Source organism: Neovison vison, chromosome 8, assembly GCF_020171115.1.
Source record: "Neovison vison isolate M4711 chromosome 8, ASM_NN_V1, whole genome shotgun sequence".
NCBI lineage: Eukaryota > Metazoa > Chordata > Mammalia > Carnivora > Mustelidae > Neogale > Neogale vison.
In genome coordinates, this window is record NC_058098.1 from 23,291,673 (window position 1) to 23,317,551 (window position 25,879).

At 53.3% G+C, this 25,879-nt stretch overlaps 2 protein-coding genes across 2 annotated transcripts; one reads left to right on the forward strand and one right to left on the reverse strand.

Moving 5' to 3' along the window:
* Positions 1–407: 407 nt before the first annotated feature.
* Positions 408–2,069, forward strand: MMP24OS (MMP24 opposite strand). The gene is made up of 2 exons (XM_044263171.1): positions 408–443; positions 531–2,069. Exon 2 carries the CDS (start codon positions 534–536, stop codon positions 705–707), a length of 174 nt encoding a protein of 57 aa, XP_044119106.1. The 5' UTR covers positions 408–443; positions 531–533; the 3' UTR covers positions 708–2,069.
* MMP24 (matrix metallopeptidase 24) lies at positions 1,413–25,654 on the reverse strand. The gene is made up of 8 exons (XM_044263169.1): positions 25,473–25,654; positions 21,355–21,471; positions 19,319–19,623; positions 11,946–12,107; positions 9,835–10,049; positions 7,724–7,862; positions 6,010–6,276; positions 1,413–4,146 (listed from the first exon to the last, which is right to left on the reverse strand). The coding sequence occupies exons 1-8, from the start codon at positions 25,652–25,654 to the stop codon at positions 3,809–3,811; spliced, it is 1,725 nt and encodes a 574-aa protein (XP_044119104.1). The 3' UTR covers positions 1,413–3,808.
* Positions 25,655–25,879: the final 225 nt, after the last annotated feature.

A 25,879-nucleotide genomic window follows, 5' to 3' on the forward strand; every position in this document is an offset into this window, starting at 1 on the left:
AAGGGGTGAGAATCTGTTCCAGCTCTCCTCTGGGCTGGTATGAGAACGTGTAAGGGGTCTGGAGGAACGGGCCACACGGCAATCTTGTCTCCTTGGACCGAGGTGGACGGAGGTTGCAGTGCTGGCTGCCACCATCTGCGAAACAGCTGCCCTCCGTAGCTCCAGTGGGTGTGGGAAGCGTCCGGAGGAGGAGTCACTTGTGTCTCTGGGCGGTGTGTGGGGCGGGGCCCCGGGACGCTGGAGCCGCATTGGCCGGGGGCTGGTGGGTGGGGCTGGATCGATCAGGTCCGCCCCCGGGGTGTGTAGCAGCGGCCTGAGGGCGGGGCCGGTGCGCGCGGTGACGCCACGACGCCAGCCCCTCCGGCGTGGCTACGCTGCCTGCGGAGCGCCGTCCCCGGCGCCGGCGCTGGGATCCCGGACACTCGCAGCTCCCCCGGCGCGAGGTGAGGGCTGGGCTGGGCTGGGCTGGAGCGGGGCGGGGAGACGGGGTGGCGTGCGGCCGGCCCACGCCTGACGGCCTCTCTTTGCAGACCATGGGCTCTCGGCTGAGCGGCGGCCAGGGCGCCGCGGAGCAGGTGCAGCCCCAGCCCCAACCCCAACCCCAGCCCCGGGCGCCCGAGGCCCCTGAGCGGCCCCCGCCAGAACCCGGTCCCTGGGGGCCGCTGGACGATGTGCGCTTCCTCATCGCCTGCACCTCCTGGTACTGACAAGCCACCCTCCACAGTTACCGCCCGCCGCCAAGTGTCGTTCTTTTCGCCTCACCTGGTTCGTCTCTCGTGGTCTCTTTCTACCCCCGGTGTCCAGGAGATGCTCGGAGAGTCGAGGAGGTCACGGAGGACCATCGATGGGGCACCGGCTTGCCTCTAAAACTACCCCCGAATTTGTTCGCTTCTCAGCCTGAATCCAAACCAGCTCAAACCTTCGTGCTCACCCCTCCCCGTAGCTTCTTCAGCAGTCTGGGGCCTGGGGCAGCCCTCCCCAGCCCTGATTTCCCAAACCAGGCCAGGACTCCTGGTAAAACCCCAAGACTGCTGACCTGACCTCCTGTCTTCTGTACTTTGTTGCTGAGAACCTGGCTTTTGCTTTTGTCTTTGGTTATGGCACCACATGCCTTGCCTTCAGAGAAGACCTAGCCGCAGTGACCCTCCCGGCACCCCTCCTAGGGGAAGTTGCTCTGTCGTTCTGGATCCTATTGAGGCATTATCAGGCTGTGTTCTGGGAACCCCAGTAACCCTAGGCCTACAGGGCCAGCCTTTTGGAGAGAGGAGACATCTGATTGTTGGGCTGGGAGATGAGATGCATGGGACAGTTCCCAGACACCCCAAAGCACCTTCTTCCCCTTCTTCCAGAAGCTTCTTAAGGCCACTCCCAGAACCTGGTCCTTGTTCCCAAATCCCAGGGAAACAACACACTCTGTATTTTTGTTTTATTTAGAAATGATTTAAAAAACATTATACAAAGGCTGATCAGTTTAAAATGTGACCGACACTGAAATGCTGTGATGTTCCCCAGGCCGAGGGAAGCTGGGCTCTGGGGTCCCCAGTGCTGTGCGCCTCTGTCTGTCTGCCCTGTCCTGGGGTGATGGACAAACAGATGACCACAAGACAGGAGAATCTGAGATTGGAAGCCTCCAGGCTGAGCCCTCTCTGGGCCTGGCCCTGCATCCCTCACGTCTGCAGCCTGCTCTGCCTGCCTCCATCTCCTGCTCTTTCTCAGCTGGCGTCGGTAGTACCAAGAGCCAATGGGGAGCCTGGGGAGCCTAGAGCTTTCAAGAAGTGAGAGCACCAACCTGAGGAGTGGAGGGGGACCTAGAAGGGGAGAAGGGAGGCCAGGAAGAGATGGATAAAAGAGACCCTTCTGATCTCATCTTGGACCCTAGAGGCGTCCATAGGTGGGGACCCAAGACTCAGCCAGCCCACCGGATGATGGCCTGGGTGAGAAACAACCTCTCTGTGCTTCATTTGAGGGCACGGTGAGAGGTACCCTAGGCTTCCCAGGGCCTACACGAGTTTCATGTGAGTGGACAGGTATGAGCTAATAAAGTGCTTTGCAAAGTATAAAACACTATACAAACCTATGAATTGCTAATACCTCTGCAGTTGTTCCCCACCCGCCCCAGGGAGCCCGCCCTTGGCCAAAATGAGAAAAAACAGAAGGATGATGACAGGGAACACAGTGGACCCACATAGGTGCCTCTGGGACAAGAGAGATTTTGCTCAAGACAGCTCCCAGGGCAACAGTAGTCCCTGTCTGCTACAGGTTAAGCCAACCCAAAGCCCAGAGGCCACAGGGTAGGGGCAAGGCCCATGCAGGCTCAGAGGGCCAGGATGGCATCTGAGGCTCTGCCAGCACCCTGAGGACTGATACCTCCTTTTGGCTTTGACAGAGAGCCAGTGGGCATCACTGAACCCATGGGTCTTTCCTGGGGCTCTTCAGTGACTAAGGGGGCTATCTCCACTGGGTTGGAGAGAGGCAAGCTGAGCCCTAGGAGTCCTGCCAGACAGTGAAGGGTTGGCCCCCCTAGCAGTGGGACTGCTACCAGTTGGGGGTGCCCTTTTCCAAAGAGCAGTGCAGGAAGATGGGCCCAGTGAGCTGGGTTAACAAGGGCCAAGCTTGTATAAACACTGCTTCCAGGCTGAGAGATCGAGTTGGCCTCAAGGTAGCTAGGGGTGTGGGCTCTGAACACTTCAGAAGGCTCCCTTGGGCCTGTTACTCCAAAGCCACAAGAATGTTGGCCTGGAGCCTTTTCTGCGTGCCTAATTAGTCAGACTGAGCCCCAGACCACACCTAACTCTTGGGCTGAGCCCCAGACTGTAAGCAACAGGGCCAGGGACTAGGGGAGCAGGGAAGAGGGACAGGGAAGTGGAGGGTGTTCACAACTCAGATCAGCCTCCAGAAACAGGGTCAGCTCCTGCCCCAGCCCTTTAGCCTCATGAGCTGAATCCAGCTCTTGGGGTGTCTGGGCACTAGAGTGGCCTTAGCAGCACCTTGGTCCTTATCTCCTGGGGAAGGGCCGGCCACGCTGGCCTCATCACCAAGATAGTCACCTCTAATTCACCTAACGCCTCAAGCAGCCTTTGCAGAATGGGACTTTTAAAACAGTAGTGACAGGACATTTAAATATTCACGACATGACAGCTGGGTCCTTGTCAGACCCAGCTGGGCCACAACACTGCCTGCAACATGTGACCCTAAATCCTAGGTCTCAGAGGAGACCCTGATGCGTGGAGCAGGTTTCCTGAGGGATCTGCTGAATGCCAGCAGGGGAAACCCAGGCTTGTTGCCCACCGTGTTTGCAGCAGGGGTCTTGTAGCCTTGGAGGACAGTGGGGTGGGAGTAGGGGTGGGGGGGACATCTGACCAGCAGGTGTTGGCAAAGGGGGACCGGGATCGGTGGCATCTCCCAGATGGGGCTGAGAGTGCTATGCTGGCTTCCACAGGAAGGTGCTGGGCCCAGCCAGGAACGGAGCTGTGGTGCCTCATTGATACCACAGAATTCAGTGACCACAGGGCCTCCTCCTGGCATGGTCCCTGCCTCCTGATGGGGCCTGGCCTATTCCCTTGGGTAGGGAGCAGTTTACCCAGGACAGAAGGCTGGCAGCTGGGTGCCAGACACCCACCCTGGGGCACGGCCACCACCACTCCCTGCCCCACGCTCAGCCTAGGCTTGTACCTACCACTTCAGCTGCATGACCCCTGGCCTAGGGCCCTGCTGGCCCCTGTGGGCAGTGGCCAGAGCTGCCCCTCAGACCCTGATGAGGAAGGGCCTGGCTGGCTAGACCGAGTGGATGGAGAGGGCTCTGGGCTGCTCACACCCACTCCTGGACTGGCCGCTTATAGTAGGTGACAGGCTGAGGGCCTGCCTTGTTCTTGAACTGGAAGATGGTGTAGACCAGCACCAGGATGCAGAGGGACAGGATGCAGGGGATGACCACAGCCACGGCATTCACAGAGCCTGGGACGTCGTTGATAGTCACCATGATGTCCACATCGTCCTGGGGCAGCCGCCGCTCCTTCCGCCGTTCCACCTCCTTCTGGTTGCAGCCCATCCAGTCACGCAGGATGTTGCGTGGGTAGCCTGGCTCCACGCTCAGTTTCTGGTTGTCAAACTTCCAGTAGTCCCGGCCCTTGTAGAAGTAGGTGTAATCTGCAGAAACAGGGCCCAGCATCACTCCCAGACACTTCCCTCCCTGCACCTGCTCTGACCCATGGCGAGAGGGCAGCATGGAGGAAGGGGACCTCTCCCACCCTGGAGTCCAAGAGGAGCTCTGAAGGAGGGGTGGGAGCAGCGCGTAGCAAGGCCCGGAGGTGGGGAGAGGGCAGCGCTCACACACTCTGCACACAGTGTGGCAGGGCCACGGAGTATGACCCATACAGTTGCAGAGAGGTGTGCCCAGGACCTGGGGCCGCCCAGCCCGTCATCTCAGAGGTGCTGGGAAGCCACTGAGGGGCTTTAAGTGGTAAGTCCCAGTTTGTGCCTCTCTGCCTTAGCTTTGGGTCACAGCGCCATCACATTTGCCTTTCACCCCCACCCCCCCCCACTCCCCCCACCTCTCACACTGGTGAGTAACTATGGCTTGGACAACTGCCTTCTTAGCTCTGGAGCCTCAGCCCAGCTCCTGCCTAAGGCAAGGCGGGGTGGGGAGTAAGACTTCTCCTTTTGTTGACAGCAGACACCACTTTGTCACAGTTATCATGGGTTTTCTTTGGCTTGTCACACATCACAACACAGATGCAGAGTCTCTGGGACCCTGCTGGGGAAGGGCCTGGAAAGAAAGGTGGGGGGGGGCGGTGCTGGGCAGCCACAACATCCTCAGGGCCCAGCCAGTCTAGAGACAACAAAGCAACTCATTCGGGCTCTCCTATTGGCCAGCCCCCCCACACCCTGGGACTTTCATTGGCCAAAGTCCTTGATGTCACCTGTCTCTGAGGCTCCCAGAAAGCGAGACCACGTGTGTAAAGCATCAGGTACACAGGAGAGGCACCAAGTAGCAGCTCTTCTGGCTTTCTTACCAGTGACATCTCCTTGGAGAGCCCTTCCCCCAAACCCCCAGCTTTCCCTCCGCATTCCCTTCCCTTAGAGCTTTTGTTGCCACCTTAGCTGTTTTCTGCCTCTAGACTGGGAGCCAGGGATGCAATGCAAGGCTTGTTCCCTGCTCCTTCCCCAGCTCTCCCACGCAGGCTGACACTCAGTAATTATTGTGGAGTAACTGAATGACTCCTGCCATTTTACGTAACATAAGACACGCCAACAAGAAGTTGATGATGGCAATGATGACAACAGCTAGCACGCACAGGGCAGGGACCATGTACTAGGTGTGTGTCTAAGTGCTCCACTTTATTTATCTTATTTAATTCTTAAGAAATGCCAACGAGGTAGGTACCATTATGATCCCCATTTGATAGATGAGGATGCTGGGAAAACAGATGTTTTGCCCAAACTCCTAGGAAATGGTGGAGGTGGAACAAGAAGCCAGCCAGGCTCCTGAGTCCCAGATCAGGGGAAATTTATTGAGCAAACATCCATGGACTCCCACTCTGCACTGGGCAACACCCAGTCCCTCCTCTTGAGAAGCTCCTAGTCTGACGGGGAGCTCCCAGCCTGGCCTCTAGGAGGAGCTTTGGAGATGTCTCATAAATAGAAAAGGCTTTTCTTTCCATTGGCCTTCCCTCAAGCCTTATTACACAAGCACCTTTGAAAGCACCCGTATCCATCATTGCTTTTCAGATCTGAAAACTCGAGGAACCCCTAGAGTACATCTGAGGACCACTATTTGAGAGATGCTATCCAAAGGGGCGAAGTCAATCTGTGGAAACATAAAATGTGAGTCATCCCTGCGGGTGAGAGGTGTGACTTGGTAGCTGGGAAGAGAAAGGGGTAGACACGAGGCCGTTGTCTTTACCATCAGGCACCTTTCTCAAATCTGGGTACCCTGAGAGTATGCCCATGGACCCTGTTAAGACCCACATAAAATCAGCCCACCCCCTACACCGCCAAGCTCTTACGTACATCCTTCCTTGCTGATGAAGGCCCCCTGCGGAGCCTGTGGGATGCCCTTCCATACAGTGATGGGCTTGGGGTAGCCAGGGTCCGTGGCCCGCCTCTCCTCGCTGTAGCGCCAGTACCGTTCACCTTTGAAAAAGTAGGTCTTGCCCACGGGTTCCCAGCGCAGAGCTGTATCGATGCCTTCTCGGGGAAGACAGCTCCCCAGCTCTCCTAGGCTGTGGGGGTACCCAGGCTCCACCGTCACCTCCTTAAACACCCAGTACTTGTCACCTGTAGCCAAGAGAAGCCCAGAATCAGCCTTCCCCAGTCACACAGTACCAGAGGTGGCAGCTAGAGCCACGGGTCTATCTTCCAGGACTAAAGTCATCCATAGAGCCAGAGGGTCAGGGGCAAGCAGCTAAGGTCTGCTTGAGGTCCTCTGTGGGAGACTGAAGCCCCTTGGCCCTGGCAGAGAATGGGAGCCAGAAGCCAGTCACCACAGATCCTGGGCAGCTGGACCCACGCTGCCCAGCCTCCATGCCCCACCCCGCTGTTGGCTCAGGTGACCTGCTCCTCTCCTCTGGGGTGTCCTCAGCCACTCCTGTGGCTTCACACATATGAGGACTCCCCCACCTTCCACCAGTGACACCCAACTCTGCAGGTTCACAGCGACTCCCATCGGACCTGAGCCCCAGAGCCAGGAACCCTGATCCCAGCTTCTGAGCATTTCCACATCTGCTTCCCGGAGTTCCTCATCACCTCCACAGAGGGCTCTCTTCCTCATCACCTTTCTGCCTCCCAGTTCCCCAACAAGAAGCCCTAGCATCACCTTGGCCCCTCTCTTTCCTTCTCCTCTCCATGTTCAGCCTCTTATGAGGCCTTTTGCATCGTTTAGCTGTCCCCACCCTGGCCTCACCAGTCCTCCCTGGTGTGGGCCTCGTCGACTCTGACTCCTTCCCTCCGGCAACTGACTCAGAAATGGCCTCCCCACCTCTGACCTATTGGATTGCCACCTGCCCCCTGGCTCTCCACTACTCAGAAACGTCCCGTGAACTTCCAGCATTGCTCTAACAGGTCAAGACCGCATTTGGCCGTAACCAAGGCTCCTCAGGACCCTCCCCCACTGTCCTTTTCCAGGTCACCGCTCACGGCTGTCCGACATGGGGCTCTGTGGTCAGTCAGTCTAAGCTCTTCCAGTGCACGTGCACATTCCCACACTATGACTCTGTTACCCTCCCTTACCCCTGGACTGCCTTCCTCACTCCTCACTAACTGTCTCTTACCCTTCTGGGGCTGGGCCCACCTCGGGATAATGGAAGTGAAACCACCTAGCTCTGAGTGGGCAGGACACACACACTAGCTCCCCCTGCCCCCTGCCCTGGCTTCTGCAGCCTCTGTGACCTCCTCCCAACCACCTCTTACAGAACTGCTGGGATGGCCTCCCATGGAGTCCCGCATGGTCTTCAGGTGCCTGGACCACCCAGTGTAGCTGAGCCTTGTTATCCCACCAACTACACAGACCCTCCACTATCTCTTTGTGACTTAATTCCCCCAGACTGTGCTTCGCCTGCCTGCAGGGATCTGCCCTGTCAGAAGTCAGTGTCTCTGTTAGGGCCGGAGGGGCCCTTGGCGGGGGACACCTGCTCCTCACCCCACCTCTTCCTGTGTACAGATGGGAAAAGGGGGTCCCGAGAAGGTCAGGGAACTGTCCCAGGTCTCTCAGCACAGACTGTATTACCTTTGAAGAAGACAAATCTTCCATCGGCCCTTTCGTAGGCTGCATCTATGCGGGCGGGCAGACCCTTCCAGAACTGCTCAATCTGCATCGGGTAGCCCTCTTGCACCCGGTTATTGCGCAGGCGCCAGAACCAGCGATCCTGGAGGTGAGGGATGGGGGAAAGGCATGGCAGGCCCTGCCTCAACCTAGTGTTCTCAGCCCTGGGGCTCAAGCCTCGGTAACCCAAAAGCTTCCCCTGGGCCCAGCCCTGCAACCCTCCATGATGTCTGTCCATCTGCTGCTTCTAGCTTCCAGTGCCCTGTGAGGAAGACAAGATGACTGTGAACTCTCTTCATATAAGCCTCCTGATGGCTCTTGCTGCCCAAGACAGACAGCATGGGGCCATGAGACAGACAGCACATGGGCCTGGTGCAGGGGTGAGGTGTGGAGGACCTGGAAGGGATGATGCCGGGCCTGGGGAGGCCACATGAGGGCAGCAGAGAGTCACTGACCTTAGCGGCCACTCCCCAGGCTGGCCACTGAGCCTGGGCAGAGTGCCCCCCTCGCCAGCTGGCTCCACCCAGCAGGGCAAGGACCCTGGGAAGCAAATTGTGGGAATCTTTCAAGATCTGGGTGTGAGCACAGACTTTAAGCACCTCACCTACAAATGGGGGTAACAATGGGGATCAGATGAGAGATTATGGGTAAAGTGCCTAGAACAGCAGGGGCACGTAGTTGGTGTTGAATGAATGGCAGCTCAGTAGGCCAAGAGTCTGATCAAAGCCCTCTTCTTCAACTAGTGTCATGGGCCTGTATGCAGTCTGGGCAAGGCCTATAACCTACCAGGAGCTCAGTTTTCTCATGTGTGAATGGGGATGATAAAACCCAGACTTGCCGAGGAGCCGTTCGGTAGGGGATCAGAGTGCAGAAGGATGAAGGTCATGTGTAAATGATGGCACAAAAACTAGAAAAGGTTTTTTTAAGGTGTTTTACAAAGTACTTTCACAACGAGTTTTTTAAATCTTAGTTTGACTTTCACAATCTATTGTTAAGTAGATTTGAGATAGTCCAAGTCTTAAGGAAGGCCAAGTGACTTTCCTAGAGCTACTCTGTGAGAGGCAGGCTTGGCGTTGACCCATGTTGCCAGATTCTAGCTTGGTACTCAGAGCTTGCTCGGAGAACTCCCTGAGAGGAGTGGGGCAGCTCCCACAGTCACCCAGTGTGATGGAGACACGCTGGCCAGATCGCTTTCAGCGGAGGGCCTGTTGCCCTGGTGGCCCGGGGTGTGGTCAGCGGCTGTTTTCAACTGCCAGCTTCTCTGGGGATGGCCTCAGCTTTAGAGAGCTCCCCCAAGGTCATACCCCTTCTCATCCAGTGACTGAATGAAGCAGGGGGCCCAATGTGGGATGACTCTGATGGGCCTTTCTAGCTCCAGAACTCCCTGTGGGGGTGGCCAACTCTGCAGCGGACCTAGTTGCTGCTTTTCTCCCGCCAGGCTTGCTTCTTTCCCTCCTGCCCAGATTTTGATCCCAGGGGTACTTCCTAATTGAAATCCTGCATTCCAAACACTGTCTCAAAATCTGCAACACACCCACCAAAGAGGCTGGCCCCGGGCTGACGCATGGCTGGACAAGTGATGAGATGGAGCCTAGGCCAGCTTCCTATCAGGCATCCCTCGGTACTGGCCCCTCAACTCTGGCGGGATCTGGTGACAGACTTAGCCACCACAGTGCCAGCCGTTACTCCAAATTGCTGTCTTCACGGCCTTGCACCCATCTGATCTTCATATACCCTTCAGGAGGGGAATGACTCCCAGCTTTCAGACAGAGAAACTGAGGTCCAGAGAAGAGAGGTGACTTGCTCAAAGTAACTAACCAGAAGCAGGCCTCCAGCACTTTCCCCCAGCATTAACCCCTGGGAAGGTGTAGGATCACCAGTCTACCCGCCTCCCTCTTGGAAGTAAGTCACATCACCCGGCAGCACCAGAAAGGGACCCCATGTCCTGGCCACTGGGCCAGCTGCTGTCCAAGCCCAAAGCAGGCTGAACCCCAGAGCATCAGTCTTCTCCTGCTCCCCAAGGGGGAACGAGTGGGAAGGGGACCATCTGGGTGTTGCCAGGGGACTGGCCCTACCTTGAACACAAACATCTCGCCTCGGAAGAGTGCCACCGTGTTGAAGTTGCCATCACAGATGTTGGGTTTGGCACCCGGTGTGGATGGCCGGTCCCCTAGGGGCGGCCGAGGGGGCCTGGGCTGGCGCTCGTGCTTCCTCTCACTCGGTGAGTGGATCCTGCGGACGGGGAGCGTGGGGAGTGGTCTCGTGGGCTCCAGGGGCTCAGCTGGAGGTCCTGGAGAGAGGGGCTGCATCTTAGACAGGGACTCCCAGGGCCCGTGCCTCGTCACCACCCAGGCAGCCCTGGGGTCTGTCAACCTCCAGCCCTCTGTTCCTTCTCCCATTTTTCCTCCTCCCCCAATCTTTGAGAAAATAGATGGAAAGAGCCATTAAATGGGACTCTTATCTTTCCACCTGCAAATCCGGTATCTTCTCTTCTTCTCTTCTGTTGTAAGAGAGAGCATGTCCTTTCTTAGGCTCAGTGTCCCATACCGTCTTCCCCTGACCCCTCCACACAGGCTGGCCTCACTCTGTCTCCCCTTCCCTCTTTACCCTGCTCCAAGACAGTGTCCGCCCTGTCTGTCAAGATCTACAGTGTCCTCCATGTTGCCAAATCCAAGGGTTACTGACTCAAACTTTCATGTGCATCCAGATTATCCAGAGATCTCGATAAAATGCGGATTATGATTCAAGAGGGTCTGGGGTGGGGCTTGCCATTCTGCATTTCTTCAGGCTCTCAGATGATGCCAGGAGTAGCAAGATGAGAGAAGCACTTTTCCAGGAGCCCATACTGACTTGGTTTTCTTTCTACTTCACGGACTGTTGCTTCTCTACCTCCTTTGTTGGTAGCTTTTCCTCACCCACCCTACTCTAAAGTTTGGAGTGCTCCTGGATCCTCTTCTTTCTGTTTTCATCCCCAGGTCAGTTTTCTCACTCGGGCAGTGTATTAGGGTCACTGGGAGAGATTTTAAAATGCTTGATGCTCAGAAGGCAGCCCAGACCAATCAGAACCCGGTCTCTGAGAATGTGGGCACTTTTTACTGAAATTCCAAGGTAATTCCAATGAGTCCCCTAGTTAAGCATCACCACCCTAAGTGATCTCATCCGGGTTCATGGCTTTAAAGACCCTCTATGTTGGGGCTGTCCAATAGGATGTTCTGTGATGGCAGAACTGGTTTATATGGGTACCATCCAATACAGTAACCTCCAGCCATATGTGGCTGTTGAGCACTTGAAATGAGTGACTAGTTGTTAGTGTGACAGAGGAACTGAAATTTTAATTTTATTCAAATTAATATAAATTTAAACTTCTATAGTCACACGTGGCTAGTGGTTATACACTGGACACCAGGGATTCCAAATCAATATCCCAGCCCAGATCTCTGAGCAATAGACTGGTGAATCCTATTGCCTCACAATTAGAAAAGCCAGGAATCTTGGTGTTGTCCTTGACTCTCACCCCCATGTTTGGTCTATCAGCAAATCCTGTCTGTTCTACTTTCAAAATACCTCCAGTCCCTTCCTTCCCTTCCCCTGCCCTGTCTTCCACGGCTTCGCTGGTAGAGATCCTGCCCATCCTCCACGGTTCTGACTGGGGCCGCCTGTTCTGTGAGAAACTCTGGGCCTCCAGAGGGAGCCCTCCTCCCGTGCTTCATAGCCTGGGGCCTGAGGCGGCCTGTGCTATGCTCCTGGGCATTTGCCCCAGTATCTGGTCTTCCCCTCTCAACTGACTTGATAAGAACAAGACCTTCATAGACCAGTGTGAACAGAGAACTGGGAGGGAGGCCTTTCCTATCTTACCAAGATATCAGTCTAGCTTCTCATTTTTTTCTTGTTTAAGAATCTCTTGACTAGAGGTGGAGGTCCCCTTGAGAGTGCACCACAGGAGGCAAGATGGAGGTGTATGGAGGGGAAGGAGGTAGAAAAGAGGGCATGAGTGGAATGCCACTCACTTTTGGTAGCTCAGACCCTCCCCTCAGTTTCCCAGTGGGTCAGGCAAAGACCTCAGAGGTCTCTCAAGGTCAGACAGCAACTATGGTGAAGGATGTGAGTGTCCCCCAACCCCTTGGGCAGGTAGTCACAGTCCATTCCCGAAGAAGGAGCAGTGGCCCCCGTCTCCCCTGCCACACACCGTAGATCTTCTGGATGCCCTGGAGATCATCCTGAGGCAGTTTGAAGTTGTGTGTCTCCATGTACTGGTAGAAGGGCGCCATGATGGCGCTGGGGTCGTTGGAGTGCTCCAGTCCCAGCGCGTGGCCCAGCTCGTGCACAGCCACCAGGAAGAGGTCATTCCCTGTGGAGAGGGGGGGTGGGGAGGTGCCCAGGGCACCCACTTAGGTATCAATCAATTCATTGCTTCAGCAAACACTGAGCAAAGCTTTGTGTCGGGCCCTGTGCTGGACACTGGGATCTACCAGAGAAATCCTACACAGTCCTGCCTTTTGGAACTCTCCATATAGTGGGGGTTTGGAGAGAGAAACGAATAAGTGATATTCATGTTCCAGGTGCTTGAATAGATGTCTGTAAGGGTCACATGAGGATTCTGAGAAGAGAGGCGTGATTTACACTTGAAGAGGTTCAGGGAAAGCTTCATAAAGGTGAAGTTTAAGTCGACTCTTGAAAGATAAGAAGTTAGTCAGGAGTATGGATTGGGGGGGGGGCGCGGTTGGCATTCCTGGCTGAGGGGACGCTGTAAACAAGATCCAGGGACAAGCCGGCTCATTCCACTTGGCTCCGGAACAAAGCACAAGGGGAGGGCAGAGAGAGAGATGAGGTCAGCCAGGCTGGCAAGTGGGGCTGGGATGCCACGCAAAGGAATCTGGATTGGCTTCTTAGCCAGTGGGGGGGTTTAGGCGGGAGTGGGGGTGGCAATGGGATGAGTCACTCTGCCTGTGCTGTGGCTGGAGGAGGGAGCAGAGGGGAAGGAGACCAGAGGTAGGGCATCAGTGGGGCTGGTCTGGAGCCCGGAGAAGGGTCTGGGTGAGAGATGGAAAGGGCCAAGCCAGGGGAGGGAGTAACAGCAGCAGCAGCAGGGGGAGTTCTGGGGGCAGCGGACCAGGCAGTCAGCTTCAGGAGGCCCGGGTGCAAGCAGGGCCCTGATTGCCGGCAGCGCTCGGTTGGGCAAGACCTCAATCCTGACAGAACTGAACCACGGCCAAGATCAAGGCAGGGACTCAAACGCGAGTGAAAACAACAAGGTCCAGGTGCTGAAAGTGGGACACGGGATCCCGAGCACGAAGCTGGGGCGGCAACATGGCACAGAGGTCATGAGTGTGGGCCCCTGCCAGACGGACGGACCCTCATCTCCAGCTCTACCCCCACCAGTGCTGTGAACTTGAGCAGTCGGTCTCCTCTCTGAGCCTCAACATCCTGAGCTGTAAAATATGGAGATCATATCTACCTCATAGGGTCTCCTGAGGATTGGATAAGATATGTGTGAAGGGCGTGGCGCTGCCCAGCAACTGCTATTAACATATCTAAGGTGGCCACTTGGCACCTGGAACATGCCCATTGACCAGAAAGGAAGGACAAGGCCCGTGCATTTCCAGCTACCAGATTTTCTTAGGCCAGCTCCTCTGAGCCTCTGGATCAGGCCTGGGACAGAGCAAGGCCTGATTTGAGGGTGAGGAGGGGTTAAGTAACCCCAGCTTTGGGAAAGGAACACAAGGGACAGTGAGTTGGGCAGGCTGTTGTAGAGTCCTGACCCCTGTCTGTCCTGTTATAAACTCTTGCTTGCCTTGACCTCTGGCATTTGAGCTCTGCCTCTCATTGCCCAGCCCTAAGGCATGTTGTGGCTCAGTCCTGCCACCTTGAAGTGCAGGGGAGGCTGCCAGGAGCCCATGAGGTGGTCAGGAGTCCACAGCCGGTGCCTTCTCTGGCTCCAGTGTCACTGGCAAAGTTACCCAGCCCTGTGCAAGGCCCCGTGAGGGTCATATGGGGCTGGCGATTATCTCTGGCCTTTCTGGTTAAGGTCTTGGGAAAAGAGGAGTTTTCTGGGCGACCCAGACGTGTGCATGCCTGCCTCTCTGCTGACATCATCGGCGTCTCCAGCAAAGTGGGGATGGGCAAGATCAGGGCAAGGTTGGCCAAGAGCCTGGGGCTGGCCTTCTGCTGGGGGCAGGGCAAGCTGGCAGGAGGAGGCCAGGCCGCCCCCAGTTCCTTCCTCAGGTCCTGGTTCCTCTGGCAGCAGGGAAGGGTGAGCTCATCTCTCAGCTCCATCCCAAACAAAGGCAGCTATTGGAGCCAGCGGAAGGCAGCTCTGCTTCCTGGGGGCTTGTGCTGCCTGGCTTTGCTCCTGGCCTGTTCTGCGACCTGGGACAAGCTGTTCAGGCCTCTTGTCCCATGACTAGGCTCTTCCTCAGGGGGCATCCACAGGGATCTCTGCTGGGAACCAGGCAGCAGGGCTCTGAGCACTTGGCAAGATTCTAAACCTTTGTCCTCAGTCGGTGTCTGTTACTCTGATGGCCTCTGTGCCTGGGTCTTTGCAGAGAACAGGAGTAAGCCCTTGAAGGAAAGAGGACCATGGGCTTATGCTGGAAACCAAAAGGTAGAGAGGAGCTGGGGAGCTGGCATCCCATGGCACAGAACCTGAAGAGACTTTTCAGCGGGGGGTGCTCTGGGGAGATGGAAGGAGAGAGGAGGGGGCAGAAGAACTCCCTGGAACGTGCGAGAGGAAAAGCAGGAGGATGGAGAAGATCCCAGGACTTAAGGGGCAGGAGGCTTTTAGGGTCTTCACCCTCCAAGAGGGTGAGAAGCAAGGAAGCAGAGTAGTCGGAAGTGTGGTCCGAGGGAGCCGGACCCGGATCCCAGATCTGCATGTCACAGCCGGTTTAAATCTCTTCTCTGTAATATGCGGGGAATGGTACCTTCACCCTAAGAATGGGGGTGAAGTCAATGAGGCAAGGCATGTAAAGTGCTCACTCTGCCTCCTGGCACAGAGCTGTAGATCACTCTTAACGAGCAGGGTCCCGTGGAGCTGTGTGCAAGGACCAGCATCCCCACAGGCTGGGAGCTCAAGTCCTAGGATCGCCTAGCAAGTACCCAAACGTCTGACTCGACTACCCAAGTATACCTTGTCTCTGCCTCATTTCCTTTTCTTAGAATCTCCTTACTTGTGAAGTCCCATCTCATTGACCCCCTCCAACCCCCCAAAAGACTATAACATTTCCCTTTCCCTCTGTTCTTTTGCCAGTGCTGTCCCCTCTACCCAGAATAGCCTTACTCCATCCAAGTTCAGCTCGTTGCCACATCTTCCAGGAAGACTTCCTTGATTTCCCCCACTGGCAGTGAGTCCTCCCTCCTCGATTCCCCTAGCAGTTTCTTCGAGTCATCTTTATGGCACTGACCCCTTTCCACCCTCCGTGGCAGCCACTAGCACACACTGTCTTCTGCCCCAGGACTGTGACTTCCTCGAGGGCAGGCTTTGTGCTGGACAGGGCTGGGTGACAGCAGCCAGGAAGGAACGGTGCCAAACATTCCAGGTGTGTTCCTTGGACCACCTGCTGCAGAACCACCTGGGGTGATTATGAAAAATTCAGAGTCCTGGGTTCCCACCTGGCTCTGCCACTTAACGGAGTTTTTATAACCACTTGGAGCTTTACTCTCCTCATCTGTTTAAGGGAGATTATAATCCCTGTCTGGTCTAACTCCCAGGGCGGGGAAGAGTCACAGAAGTCATCGTGGAAGGACTCTATGAAGGGCTGGTCTCAGTGACTCTTCCTGTCTTGTCACCTTTCCCCAGGGCCTGGCCCCCTTCTCATCGAGCTTAGTGAACTCAGATGTTGGTGCTTGACTCACTGAAAAAAGGATGAGGACAGCAGGTGCCTGGAAGCAGCCCCCGAAACCAACTGGAAGGTATGGTGGGCCAGATTGCCCTTCCCACAATCTCCAATGACGTGGAGGAATTGGGATCGCCCTTCTACCCTTCCTTACATCCAGTGGTTCTCCCAGGAGAGCCTTTTAAACACAGACGGGGGAGCTTCTGATTCAGGAGTTTGGGGTTAGGACTTAGGTAGCATTTTTTTTTTTAAATATAAAATCCCCCAAGTGAATTTTATAGTGATTGGGTCAGGCTGACACACGTGAGGCTGCCGCTCCACCATGGCGCCACTAATGGTGGGACAGCTGAGCATCCCAGTGCAGGACGACACCCGCCACTTAGGACGCTCTTGCCCAAAAGTGAGTCTAGTCAGGCCTACAGGTCTAATGACCAATATTCAGGATCTGGGAGGAAGGAAGATGCGTTAAAAGTGAATCTGAATCCCACTAAGCCAAATAACTGTGCTTGGGACAAGTGACCCGGTTTCTTCAATGGGGTGGCGGGTGGGGAGGTGAGGTGATGGCTGTGAATGGAAATGGCTTACGAGATGTCAACGGTGTGCGCCATGTGGCTATTGTCTGGGTCCAGCTGTGAGCAAACAGCTGTTAAAGACGTTTTTGAGATAATTCTGGGAAAATGGACCCAAACCAGGAATTGGATTTTAAGAAATTCTTGAAAATTTTGTTGGGTTTGATAATGGTTTGTGGTTGGGTTAAAAAATAACCCATTAGAGGTATGTCCTAAAGTATTTACAGGTGACATGATATTGTGCCAAGGATTTTCTTTAAAATATGTCAGCCAGGAAATAAAAGTGGCAGGGGGAGAGTAGGTGAGCCGGCGCAGACATCACATGGGGAATGGGCGAAACAAGGTGGTGGGCACCTGGGGGTTCATATTATCATTCTCCCTTATGTTGTGAGTTTGAAGTTTTCCATAATGGAAATTTAGAAGGAGAAGAAAGCCAATAAACACAAAGTTCCTGGGAGGCTCCGCATACTCCCTCGCTGAATTTATGTGGAATTTAAACGAGATAATATACAGGTGCTCCATAAATCTTGGTTCCTCTCATCTCCTTCCAGAAACTGTCCTAGGGCAACCGGCTGTGTTCCAGTTCACCTGTCAGGGGCCTGTTGCTAAGGTCAGGGGCCGCACTAAACAAGTTCGTGCTTGGCTTTCCAGAGCACAGGAAAGTCCTGACTCTTGTCCAGAGAAGACATTGGCCATCTGGGACGATCTGTCACGATTGGTGATTGTTCATCTGGATGGGGTGGGACAGGCGAGAGGTGCTGGGACTGTGCCCATCCACAGGTCCCAGCTCCTTCCCGCACGTACCACCAGAAGTTCGTGGGATTTTGAGATGGGACGCAAGGTCTCCAACAGCAAGGAGGGCTGGCAGGCAGTAGAAACCCCAGAGCTGGGAAGGGGAAGGCAGAGTTGGTAGGAGTGTCCTCCCTGTGCCTCCTCTAGCCAACATCCCTTTAAGAATTCATTTGTCTCCATCAGGGCTAGAACTAAAATCTTATCAGCTAACCGTGCCGGGCACATAACAGGGCTCAAAAACATTAATTTCTTCTCCTCGTACTTTATCCGGTAGCACGGACAGCCCTTCCTGGACACTGATTCAAGAAGAAGAAGGGGAGAAAAATAGCTGTTTAGAAAGCCAGAAAGCACACCCAGGATGTCAGGAAGGGGGTATCAGGGCCGAGGAAATGGTGTTGGATAGGAAAGAGGACCAACATTTGAAGAGAGCGAGGGACAAAGAAGCTTAACACTTTCCTGTCTTTGCCGAGGCTGAGCCTTGGCAGAGTCACCCTTTGACAGATAAGCCAAGAGATGCTGATTCCTGATCCACGCAATGATCTGAAATGTTCTCAAGGAGGCTTTCCCCAGCCCCAGACATCAGACTAAGCCCCTGAGGAATGGGGCCTGTAGGAGTCTGCTCTCAGCCTGCAGCACAGCTGAGGGAAAAGAATGCCCCGTGTTTCCCGGACATACCTAAGTTTAAGAATCAGAATGCCCAGGGGAAGGGCCTAGGAATCTGTTTCTAACAAGGATCTCAGGGGATTCTTATGACCAGGCAAGTGAGGGGAAACTCTGGGGACCTAGCCGGTATTTCTGGACGTGAGGGAACGCCTACATCGGAGGTTCCTGGAGCATTTATCACACCAAGCGCAGATCCCCAGGCCTGACCCCAGAATCAAAGAATCAGAGTAGCAAGAAGTTAGGGGCCTGGGACCTGGAATGTGCATTCTTTAGAAAGATTTCTGGATGATTCTGGTGTGCCCTGCAGTTTGAGGACCATGGGAGCTTAGCTTGGTAGCTAAGAGTATGTGCTCCAGGGGTGCCTGGCTGGCTTAGTCATTAGAGCACGAAACTCGATCTCAGGATCTTGAGTTTGAGCCCCACATTGGGGGTAGTGGTTACTTAAAAAAAAGAAGAAAGAAAGAAAGTGCTCCAGAGTCATAATGTCTAGGTTCAAAGCCTCATCTCACCATTCACCGCCTATGGGACTGTAGGAAGACTACTTAATGTTTCTACAGACTTCAGTTTACCTATCTGTAAAATGGGGATGATGATAATGATATATACATATTACATAGTATGTGACAAGCCCTTGACACAGGCCTTGGAATCTCAACATGCTAATCATTACCTATTCTCATCTTGAAGTCAGAATCCTCTCTCCCTTTCTCCTCCAGACCCCCTCTGCCTCTTCTTATTTTTTTCGTACTTCAGCTACCTCCTTCAGTGGTTTGCTTTGTGACAGAGTTGCTTATGCACACGTGTCTCCCCCCACTCAACTGTGGACTATCAGAGGGCAGAGACCATGTCTTTTTTGTTTAAATGTTTGGGTATCCTCTTCCCTGGGCAATGTATCATGTTACACTAGTGTTGGAAGAGGGCTTAGAGATCACCTAGTCCAGTCCCTCGTTTTAATATGCAAGGATACTAAGAGGGAATCATTTGCCTCTAGTCACAGAGCCGAGTGGCTGGGCTGTGTTTTGGGCCCTTGCGCTGCTGGTTACCAGCTACACCATTTGAGCCCCAAGCCCTTTATCTTAAAAATGGGCGTCATGATGTCCACTTGCCTACTTACAAAGCAAGTGCCTTGGGAGTAAATACTGATGAGGAACGCTTTTGGAAGCTCAGGAGTATTGTTACTCGCACTGTACAATAAGACCGTGGCTCCATATAACACCCGTTGAGTTACGGGGGTGAAAAGCAAGTTACTGAAGGATACTAGAGTGATTATGGGGCCCATTATTCACCCACGATGTTGACATAAAAGAGAGAGAGTCATGTCACCTTGTACGATGGCCTTTGAAGCCCTTAGCAGCCAGGCCAGGCACTACCATTTTCAGATCCCTCTTTCCGCTTGAATGATGTTTTTACCTTTTCCTCCAGCCTCTGATCCATGACTTCCTCTTCCTATTCATGGCCTAACCCCTCCTTCTGGACTCACCCCACGTTAGAACCATTTACTAAGTGATCTGATCCATCTGCATGGATGGGCCAGTGTTGAACATTATCAGAGACCTCAGTTTCCACCCTCGTAGGTTCTTAGCTCTTGGACACAAAGCTCCAGAGCAGGAAACTCATCTGCGGCATCCCACGCTCTTCCCTGGGGCGTCTTTCCCTGACAACTGAGCAATCCAGGACTGACCCCGTTCCCCTCATGGCCTTACCATCATGGTTGGCATTTCCTAGTGTCCACGGCTCATCTGAGTCAAAGTGAGTGTCTCCTCCAATCCCTGGGCCAGGAAAGTAGGCATGGGCCAGGAATCCCCCTTCTCCATCAAATGGGGAGCTGTCGCCATGGAAACCAGAAGCAAAGAAGATCATGATGTCTGCCTCCTTCCGGTCACTTTTGATCTCATGATATGGCACCTCTTCAAAGGTCAGCGGGGTCACCTTCTGCCAGACGTCAAAAGCCTGGCGAATCGCTTTCCGTGTGTCCAGCTCACCCACCTTCGGGGTGTAGTTGTGAATGCTGGTGAGAGAGGGGAGAGTCAGTAGGGAGGAACCGTCAGAGTCAGAGGTTTGCAAGATAACAGGATACCAGAGACCATATGGACCAGTTGTCTCCAAATTTTGAACCCTAGGATTCTGCTGAGTTACCTCTGGTGTTAAAGAAGAGGCTGGGTGAAGCCTTTGGGTCCCTACCCCTGCCTCAGTCTCAGTGGCTTAGCTTTAACTGAAGTCTTATATTTGGCCTCTCACAAAGCTTGTGTTGAATACAGAATTCCATTCCAATGTGCAGGAAAGAAAGGGAGAGGGGAACAGCATTTTCAAAATTCTAAATTTTTCTCCTAATACATAAAATGTATTTATAAAATTTACAGAAATATTTAAACAGTGGAGAGTTTAACTGATACATCCCTTTTATAAATATTTGGTACCAATTACCCAACTATTACTTGTCGACCGGGGAAGTTGGTATACAGTGGTATCTGATTTTGTCAGTTAAAGACTTAGTGATTTATGATTACAAGAGCCATATTGAATGGGTTCAATATAGGTTCTCCATACAGGGCATCACTACTGGGTGCTCTGCCCCATGAACACCTGGGTAAGGATTATTCACCCATTCTATAGGTAAGGAAACTGAGGCCCAGAGAGGTTGATGATAGAAGTTAAGGTTAGAAGCCAGTTCTTTCTCTTGATTCATTCTACCTCTTTAGGATATCTTAAGAGTCTATCGAGTTTCTAACCCAGATTCTTCTTAGGTTTCCTTCTCTTGTCAGATTTCTGGAAAAAAACTCAAGTCCTAGTCTCTATCGTTCATTAGCAGAAGAGTCCTTCATTCTTCAGTTTTAAGAATTTCTATCTTAGGGGCGGTGCATTCGGTGAAGTGCATTCGGTTAAGTGTCTGCCTTCGGCTCAGGTCATAACCCCAGGGTCCTGGGATTGAGCTCTGAGTAGGGCTTCCTGCTTGGCAAGGATCCTCCTTCTTTTCCCTCTGCTCCTCCCACCTCCACTTGTGCTCTCTCTTTCTAATAAATATATAAAATCTCTTTAAATTTTATTTTATTTTTTATTAAGGGATCTCTGTCTTAGGTCCTACCCCTAACCCCAGGGCATCTACCTGAGATGGAGTCAGAGCCTTGAGAGGTGCCAACTAGAGCCCATCTGAGTCTGCCTCGGCCTCAGCCCCTGAGATTCAGCACTCTGAATCGTGCTGTCTGAGTGTGCTGTGCTGGGCTCCATCACCCCTGTCCTCCGTCACTGATCTTACTTGGGGACTGATCCTCCTCTGCCCTCGGTTTCCCCAGACAGTTCAGGAGCGACGTTGTTGTGATTCAGTTCCCTTAGGAGACAACTGGAACTGTGCTGGGAAGTTCAGGTGACATCCATGGGGTCTCAGTGGAGAAGGGACCCAGATCAAAGGGAGGGAGTGGGGTTTGGCAATCAGGGACAGGGAGAGTGCACGCAGCCCTGGATTTTTATCACAGCAGAAAGCTGCTGAACAATCCATACCCCACTTTCTAAAAACTGTAGGACTCTAAGCAGGACACAACTAATGAGCCCCCAAAGGACCAAACACACCTGAAGCTGGAGACATAGCATCCTCTGGAAGCCACCAGGGGGACGAAGTCATAGGCCCACCGCACCAGGTCCTGATGCCGGCATACCTGGCTCTCACCCCCATTACACACCCACCACCTGTACAGCAGGAGTGGGTGGAGCCAAAGCCAGGAAGGGGGGGCAGGGAGGTAAGCACCTGTAGGTGATGTGTTTCTGCCTCCACTTCTGTCCGGTCAGAGCATAGCGCTTGTTCCTCCGCCTGCGGCTCGAATGGGGGTGATCGGGGACACCGCAGCGGGGCTTCTTCATCCACCTGGGCAGAGAGGACACACATACACGTGCTGTGGTCACCCGGCACTCTAGGAAGGCCAGGCAGGGTTCCCAGTCCCCGTCGAAATGGCCGTGTGCTCCCGCGCCCTGGATTGGGGACCCTGGCTCTGATGGGCTCCCTCGCGGGACAGGACCCACTGGTTACTTGACTCCTTCACTCACAACTGATTACGAAGACACAGGGCTGCTGCATTCGAGCCTGGGGCTCAGAGGCGGGGGCTTGATAGTTCCAGCTCCACCACTCATCGTGGGAGCCCAGGCAAGCGAATTATTGTGAACCTCACTTTCCCCATCGATAACACGAGAATTCTTGCTCTTGCTGTTCTTAGGTTGTAGTAAGCCTTAGTCTATGTAGAAATACCCTGTAAATGGGATGAGGTCACCTCACTCCCTGCTTTAAAACCCTCCAACGATGTCCCCCAAAACCTAGAATGAATGCAAACTCCTCATGTCGGCCTGCGGGGATACACATGATCTAGGCCCTGAGTCCTCTTCAAGGGGAAGTCTTCCCCATCGCCCCCTACACTGGATTCCCAGCCACAGGGCCTTCTTGCTGGGCCTGGCACAGGCCAAGATGATTCCCACTTCAGAGTCTTTGTTTCTTCTGCTTACAATGCTCTTCTTCTCCACATGATCTGTTCCCTTACTTCTTTAAGGTCTCTGATGTTACTCTGATGTGAAGATGTTACCCCTTCCGAGAGGACTTCCCTGCCCCCCTCCTCTGAAATAGCTCCCCACTCTCATCCTACGGCTATCCGTTTATCCTGCTTAATTTTTCTTCATAGCATTGATCATCGCCTGAAACTATATCATATATTAGCTTTTTTTGTTTATTCTTTGTCTCTCTTAGCAGATTCTAAGTTCCGTGAACATAGGAACCTTGCCTGTGTAGTGCCTAACCCAGAAGATGTTTGCTAATCATTTGCTGAATGAATCAGAGCATGAATCAGAACCGCCCAGCAGCAGAGTGGCGTAGCTCCTAAGACAGCAAATTCCCTTTCACTAGAGCTGTTCAGAAAGTGGCTAAACACCTGTAGGGCTTGGAACAGAATTCTCTGCTGCAGTTCATACTCTGTGTTGTGATTTTAAATCTATTAGTGTATCGCCTCTAACAAATGGCAGATTCTTCGAGGACTGGAATGGCGTCGTATTCATCATCGTGTCCCCAGGAGCTAGCCCAGTGCCTGGAACTAAGTGAATCCCAATAACTGTTGTCAGGTTAAACGACATTAAGCCTGGGACATCATTGGGGATATCAAAAAGAGGGCAGGGTAGGAGATTTTAGAAGATCGTAGTTGATTGGGGCCCAGGCTATCCTTGCATTTTATGTCCTGGTGCTGGCCTAATGACCAACTCACTAAACCACAGCTGGAGATTGCTGGAAGGGCCAACAGTCCACCTCCTGGGCAGCAGCTGAAAGCTGTTGCCATGGGCAAAATAGAGAAGAGGAAACAGAGACTGTTGTCACCAAATAGTAAAAGGCCCCCGAGGGACTTCACCAGGTCTTACTCATCTTTGCAGGCTTCCTGTTGCCTCGAGTGCCTCTACTCAGAAATCAATACTAAAAAACACTATAATAACAATATCACATATTGGTACAAACGTTTCTAATTTTTACAGAGTTTGGCATTCTTTTAAAGACTTTTTTTTTTTTTCAATTCTCAAAACAGCTCTGTGAGGTGACCAGAAATTATTTATCCTCATTTTTGCAGAGGAGTGAAAAGATACACAGATAAATCGAGTAATTTGCAGAATACAGCAGTTGAGGTAGGACAGGGACTTAGTTGAATGAGTAAATGAGCTAGTAATTCATGCAAGTTGACAAAACAAGACTATAGAAGCTGGGGCTTTTCTTTCCTCAGGCTTAGCACAAGTTTGGGCTTGAGGATATGCTGAATGAAGGAATGTGTGACATTTTCTGAGGTAGGCACTCAAAAAGTAGTACTTTTAAATGGCTGCTCTGGCTTCCTTTCCTGATGGTCCTTAGGAAGAACCAGGAGCCACCTGTGCAATAGCCAAGGCTGGGGTAGGCCTGGAAGGGCCCCTGGGGAAGAAACAGGCCCAGAGAAAGGCAGTGACTGTCAAGGTCACAGAGCTGGAATAGAAACTAAGGTCTCTAAATTCTACCCCACAAAACAGCCTCCCCACTCAGGTCTGGGATGAAGTGTGTGCGCCTTCTCCCTTGTCATGCCTCCAAGACCGCGTTCCCTGCCTTCCTACAAAGAAGTGGGGGCAGACCTGCACGTGGGAAATGCCATCCTCCTCCCCCAGCTCGTTCCCTCCACCTCCTCCTCTCTTGGTCCACCTGCCACTCTCTGAACCCTGTCCAGCAGGCCTGGGGCTTTCTGGAACAGAGTAAAACTCAAGGCCAGGTGGTGCCTCAGCAGAGACACCAGCGCTCCTGCCCCAGGATGCACTGCCACGAGGCCCGCACAAAGCCCTCAAAATAACCTCTGCTTTGAATACGGCCGGGCTCTCTGTAACCCGCTGCCTCCAGAGGCCACGGGGCCACGGCATCCACCGTCCCCTCGCCATCATCACAGCAGTGAAACGTATTGTCTCCGAAGTTCACAATCTCGCAATCAGAGAACCCGAGGACTAGAAAATGTTCATACAGAATTAGACGATCAGAAACCCTCAGACTTAACCCAATTTTAACAGCTTAGAAAAATGGGATATAGAATTGGAGATCCGTAATCCAGCGCTCCCCTTTCTTTGTACGTGAACAAGCTGAGGCCCAGAAAGATGAGTCTCCTGGGGACTACTCGGGCCCAGGGTGGATGGATCCTGGATCCGCCCCCACCTGCCATTTCCCTGCACCCTGCCCTGGGGCTCTGCTCCCTGCTGCTACCTGGGCTCAGGACCCCCAGCCCTCCCCATCTCCTTGGGACCCTCCCCCAGCTCACTGCCATGCCTTCGTGGTGGCAGTGGCTTTCCTTGTGCAGCGTTAATGACTTTCAAGGCTACTTCTCAAACAAACGTAAGGATGCTTAATTCTCAGCTATCTTCAAACGAACAAACAAACCAACAAAAATCCATCCACCTCCAGCTACCCTCTATTCCTCCCTCACTGTCAGGCTTCTAGCAAGTTTTGCCTCCACTTGCCACCTCGACTCCCCTCCTGCGCTCCTCCCCACTGCTGTCGGGCCTTATCTCCACTGGGACCTCGTCTCCACCGGTCCACAGAGCCTGCACTGATCTCCTCCCTGCTAGACTCGGCCCCGGTGCTCTTCTGTCTCTTAACTGCTCTGCAGCAGCCGGGCCCACTGGCCATGCTCCCCTTCTGCTCCAGGACACAGAACCCCTGGCTTCCTCTACTGCTCTGGCTGCTCCTTTTCAGCCCCCATCCTGGGTTCCGTTCCTATCACTCAGTCTCTTCCTCCTCTTTGTACTCCCCCTGGGTAAACGCAACCAGGCTCATGGTCTGGCTTCTCTGGAGTACCTCCCTCAAAATTCATGTTTCCTTCTGTGTTCTAGACTGGTACAGCCAGATGATTGCACTTTTCATGGCGTGGTGAGCCTCTGAAGGGCAGCACTCATAGGATCAAGTCCAGTGCCTGGCACACGTAGGCATTCAGTGATATTTGAAAAACGGAAAAAGTGGAACGAGTTGCCAACTCATTATCATTCTGGAGTTGTTTGTACCAAGGGAGTTGTGTACGTCTCAGGAAAAGCCAGAGCGGTGACTCAGAGAGCCAAAAGCTATTAGAGTCAGAAGAGATTTAAGACCCCCTCTCACAAAACTGCTCATTGTGCTGATAAGGAAACTGAGGTCCGGAAGGGTTAAGGTCACACCGCAAATTTAGGGCAGAGCCTCTCCCCCACTCACATAGGAAAGGGCACCTTGGGGTACCCACTGGATGATACTGCAGGAGTGAAAGACAGGCAGACAGGATGGGCAGGGTATATACACGGGGCCTGTGACAAATATGAGCCCAAATATAAGTCTGGAGAGTAGGGCACAATGGCCTACGCAGATCTTACTCGATTGTTGTCTGATCCAATACCCCAGTGACAGGGATCCCATAAAACTGCTGCATAGTGGAGACCGCTGACTGTAAGGCCTTCCCTGAGTGCAGCGCTGGTGCCTGGGAGTCCGAGGGGAGCAGGTAGCCATAGGACTTCAGCCAGTTCTGAAAGACACGGGAAAGAGAAAGACGCATCATAATGCAGAAGGCTTTGATCTACCTGGGCAGAGATCCGCCCTTGAAACTCGGGATCATTTTACTGAAGGGACCGATGGATTCATACTCTGATTGCTTCCTCCTTCGTTCCCTCCTGCACACGCACTGGTAAGCTAATCTCCAGAAAACCCAGCTCTCATTGGCTCCCTCTCCATGAAGTGTTCCTGGGCTCTCTACTGGCTACAGAATAAAAGATTAAATTTGCAT

Coding starts and splice junctions, on each gene's coding strand:
- MMP24OS (XM_044263171.1), top strand. CDS start 534: ATGGGCTCTCGGCTGAGCGGCGGCCAGGGCGCCGCGGAGCAGGTGCAG.
- MMP24 (XM_044263169.1), bottom strand. CDS start 25,654: ATGATGCGTCTTTCTCTTTCCCGTGTCTTTCAGAACTGGCTGAAGTCC. Junction 21,472..25,472: donor TTGGATCAGACAACAATCGA/GTAAGATCTGCG, acceptor CTCTCTGCCCAG/GTGGATGAAGAAGCCCCGCT. Junction 7,863..9,834: donor GCGAGATGTTTGTGTTCAAG/GTAGGGCCAGTC, acceptor CCTCACCTCCAG/GATCGCTGGTTCTGGCGCCT.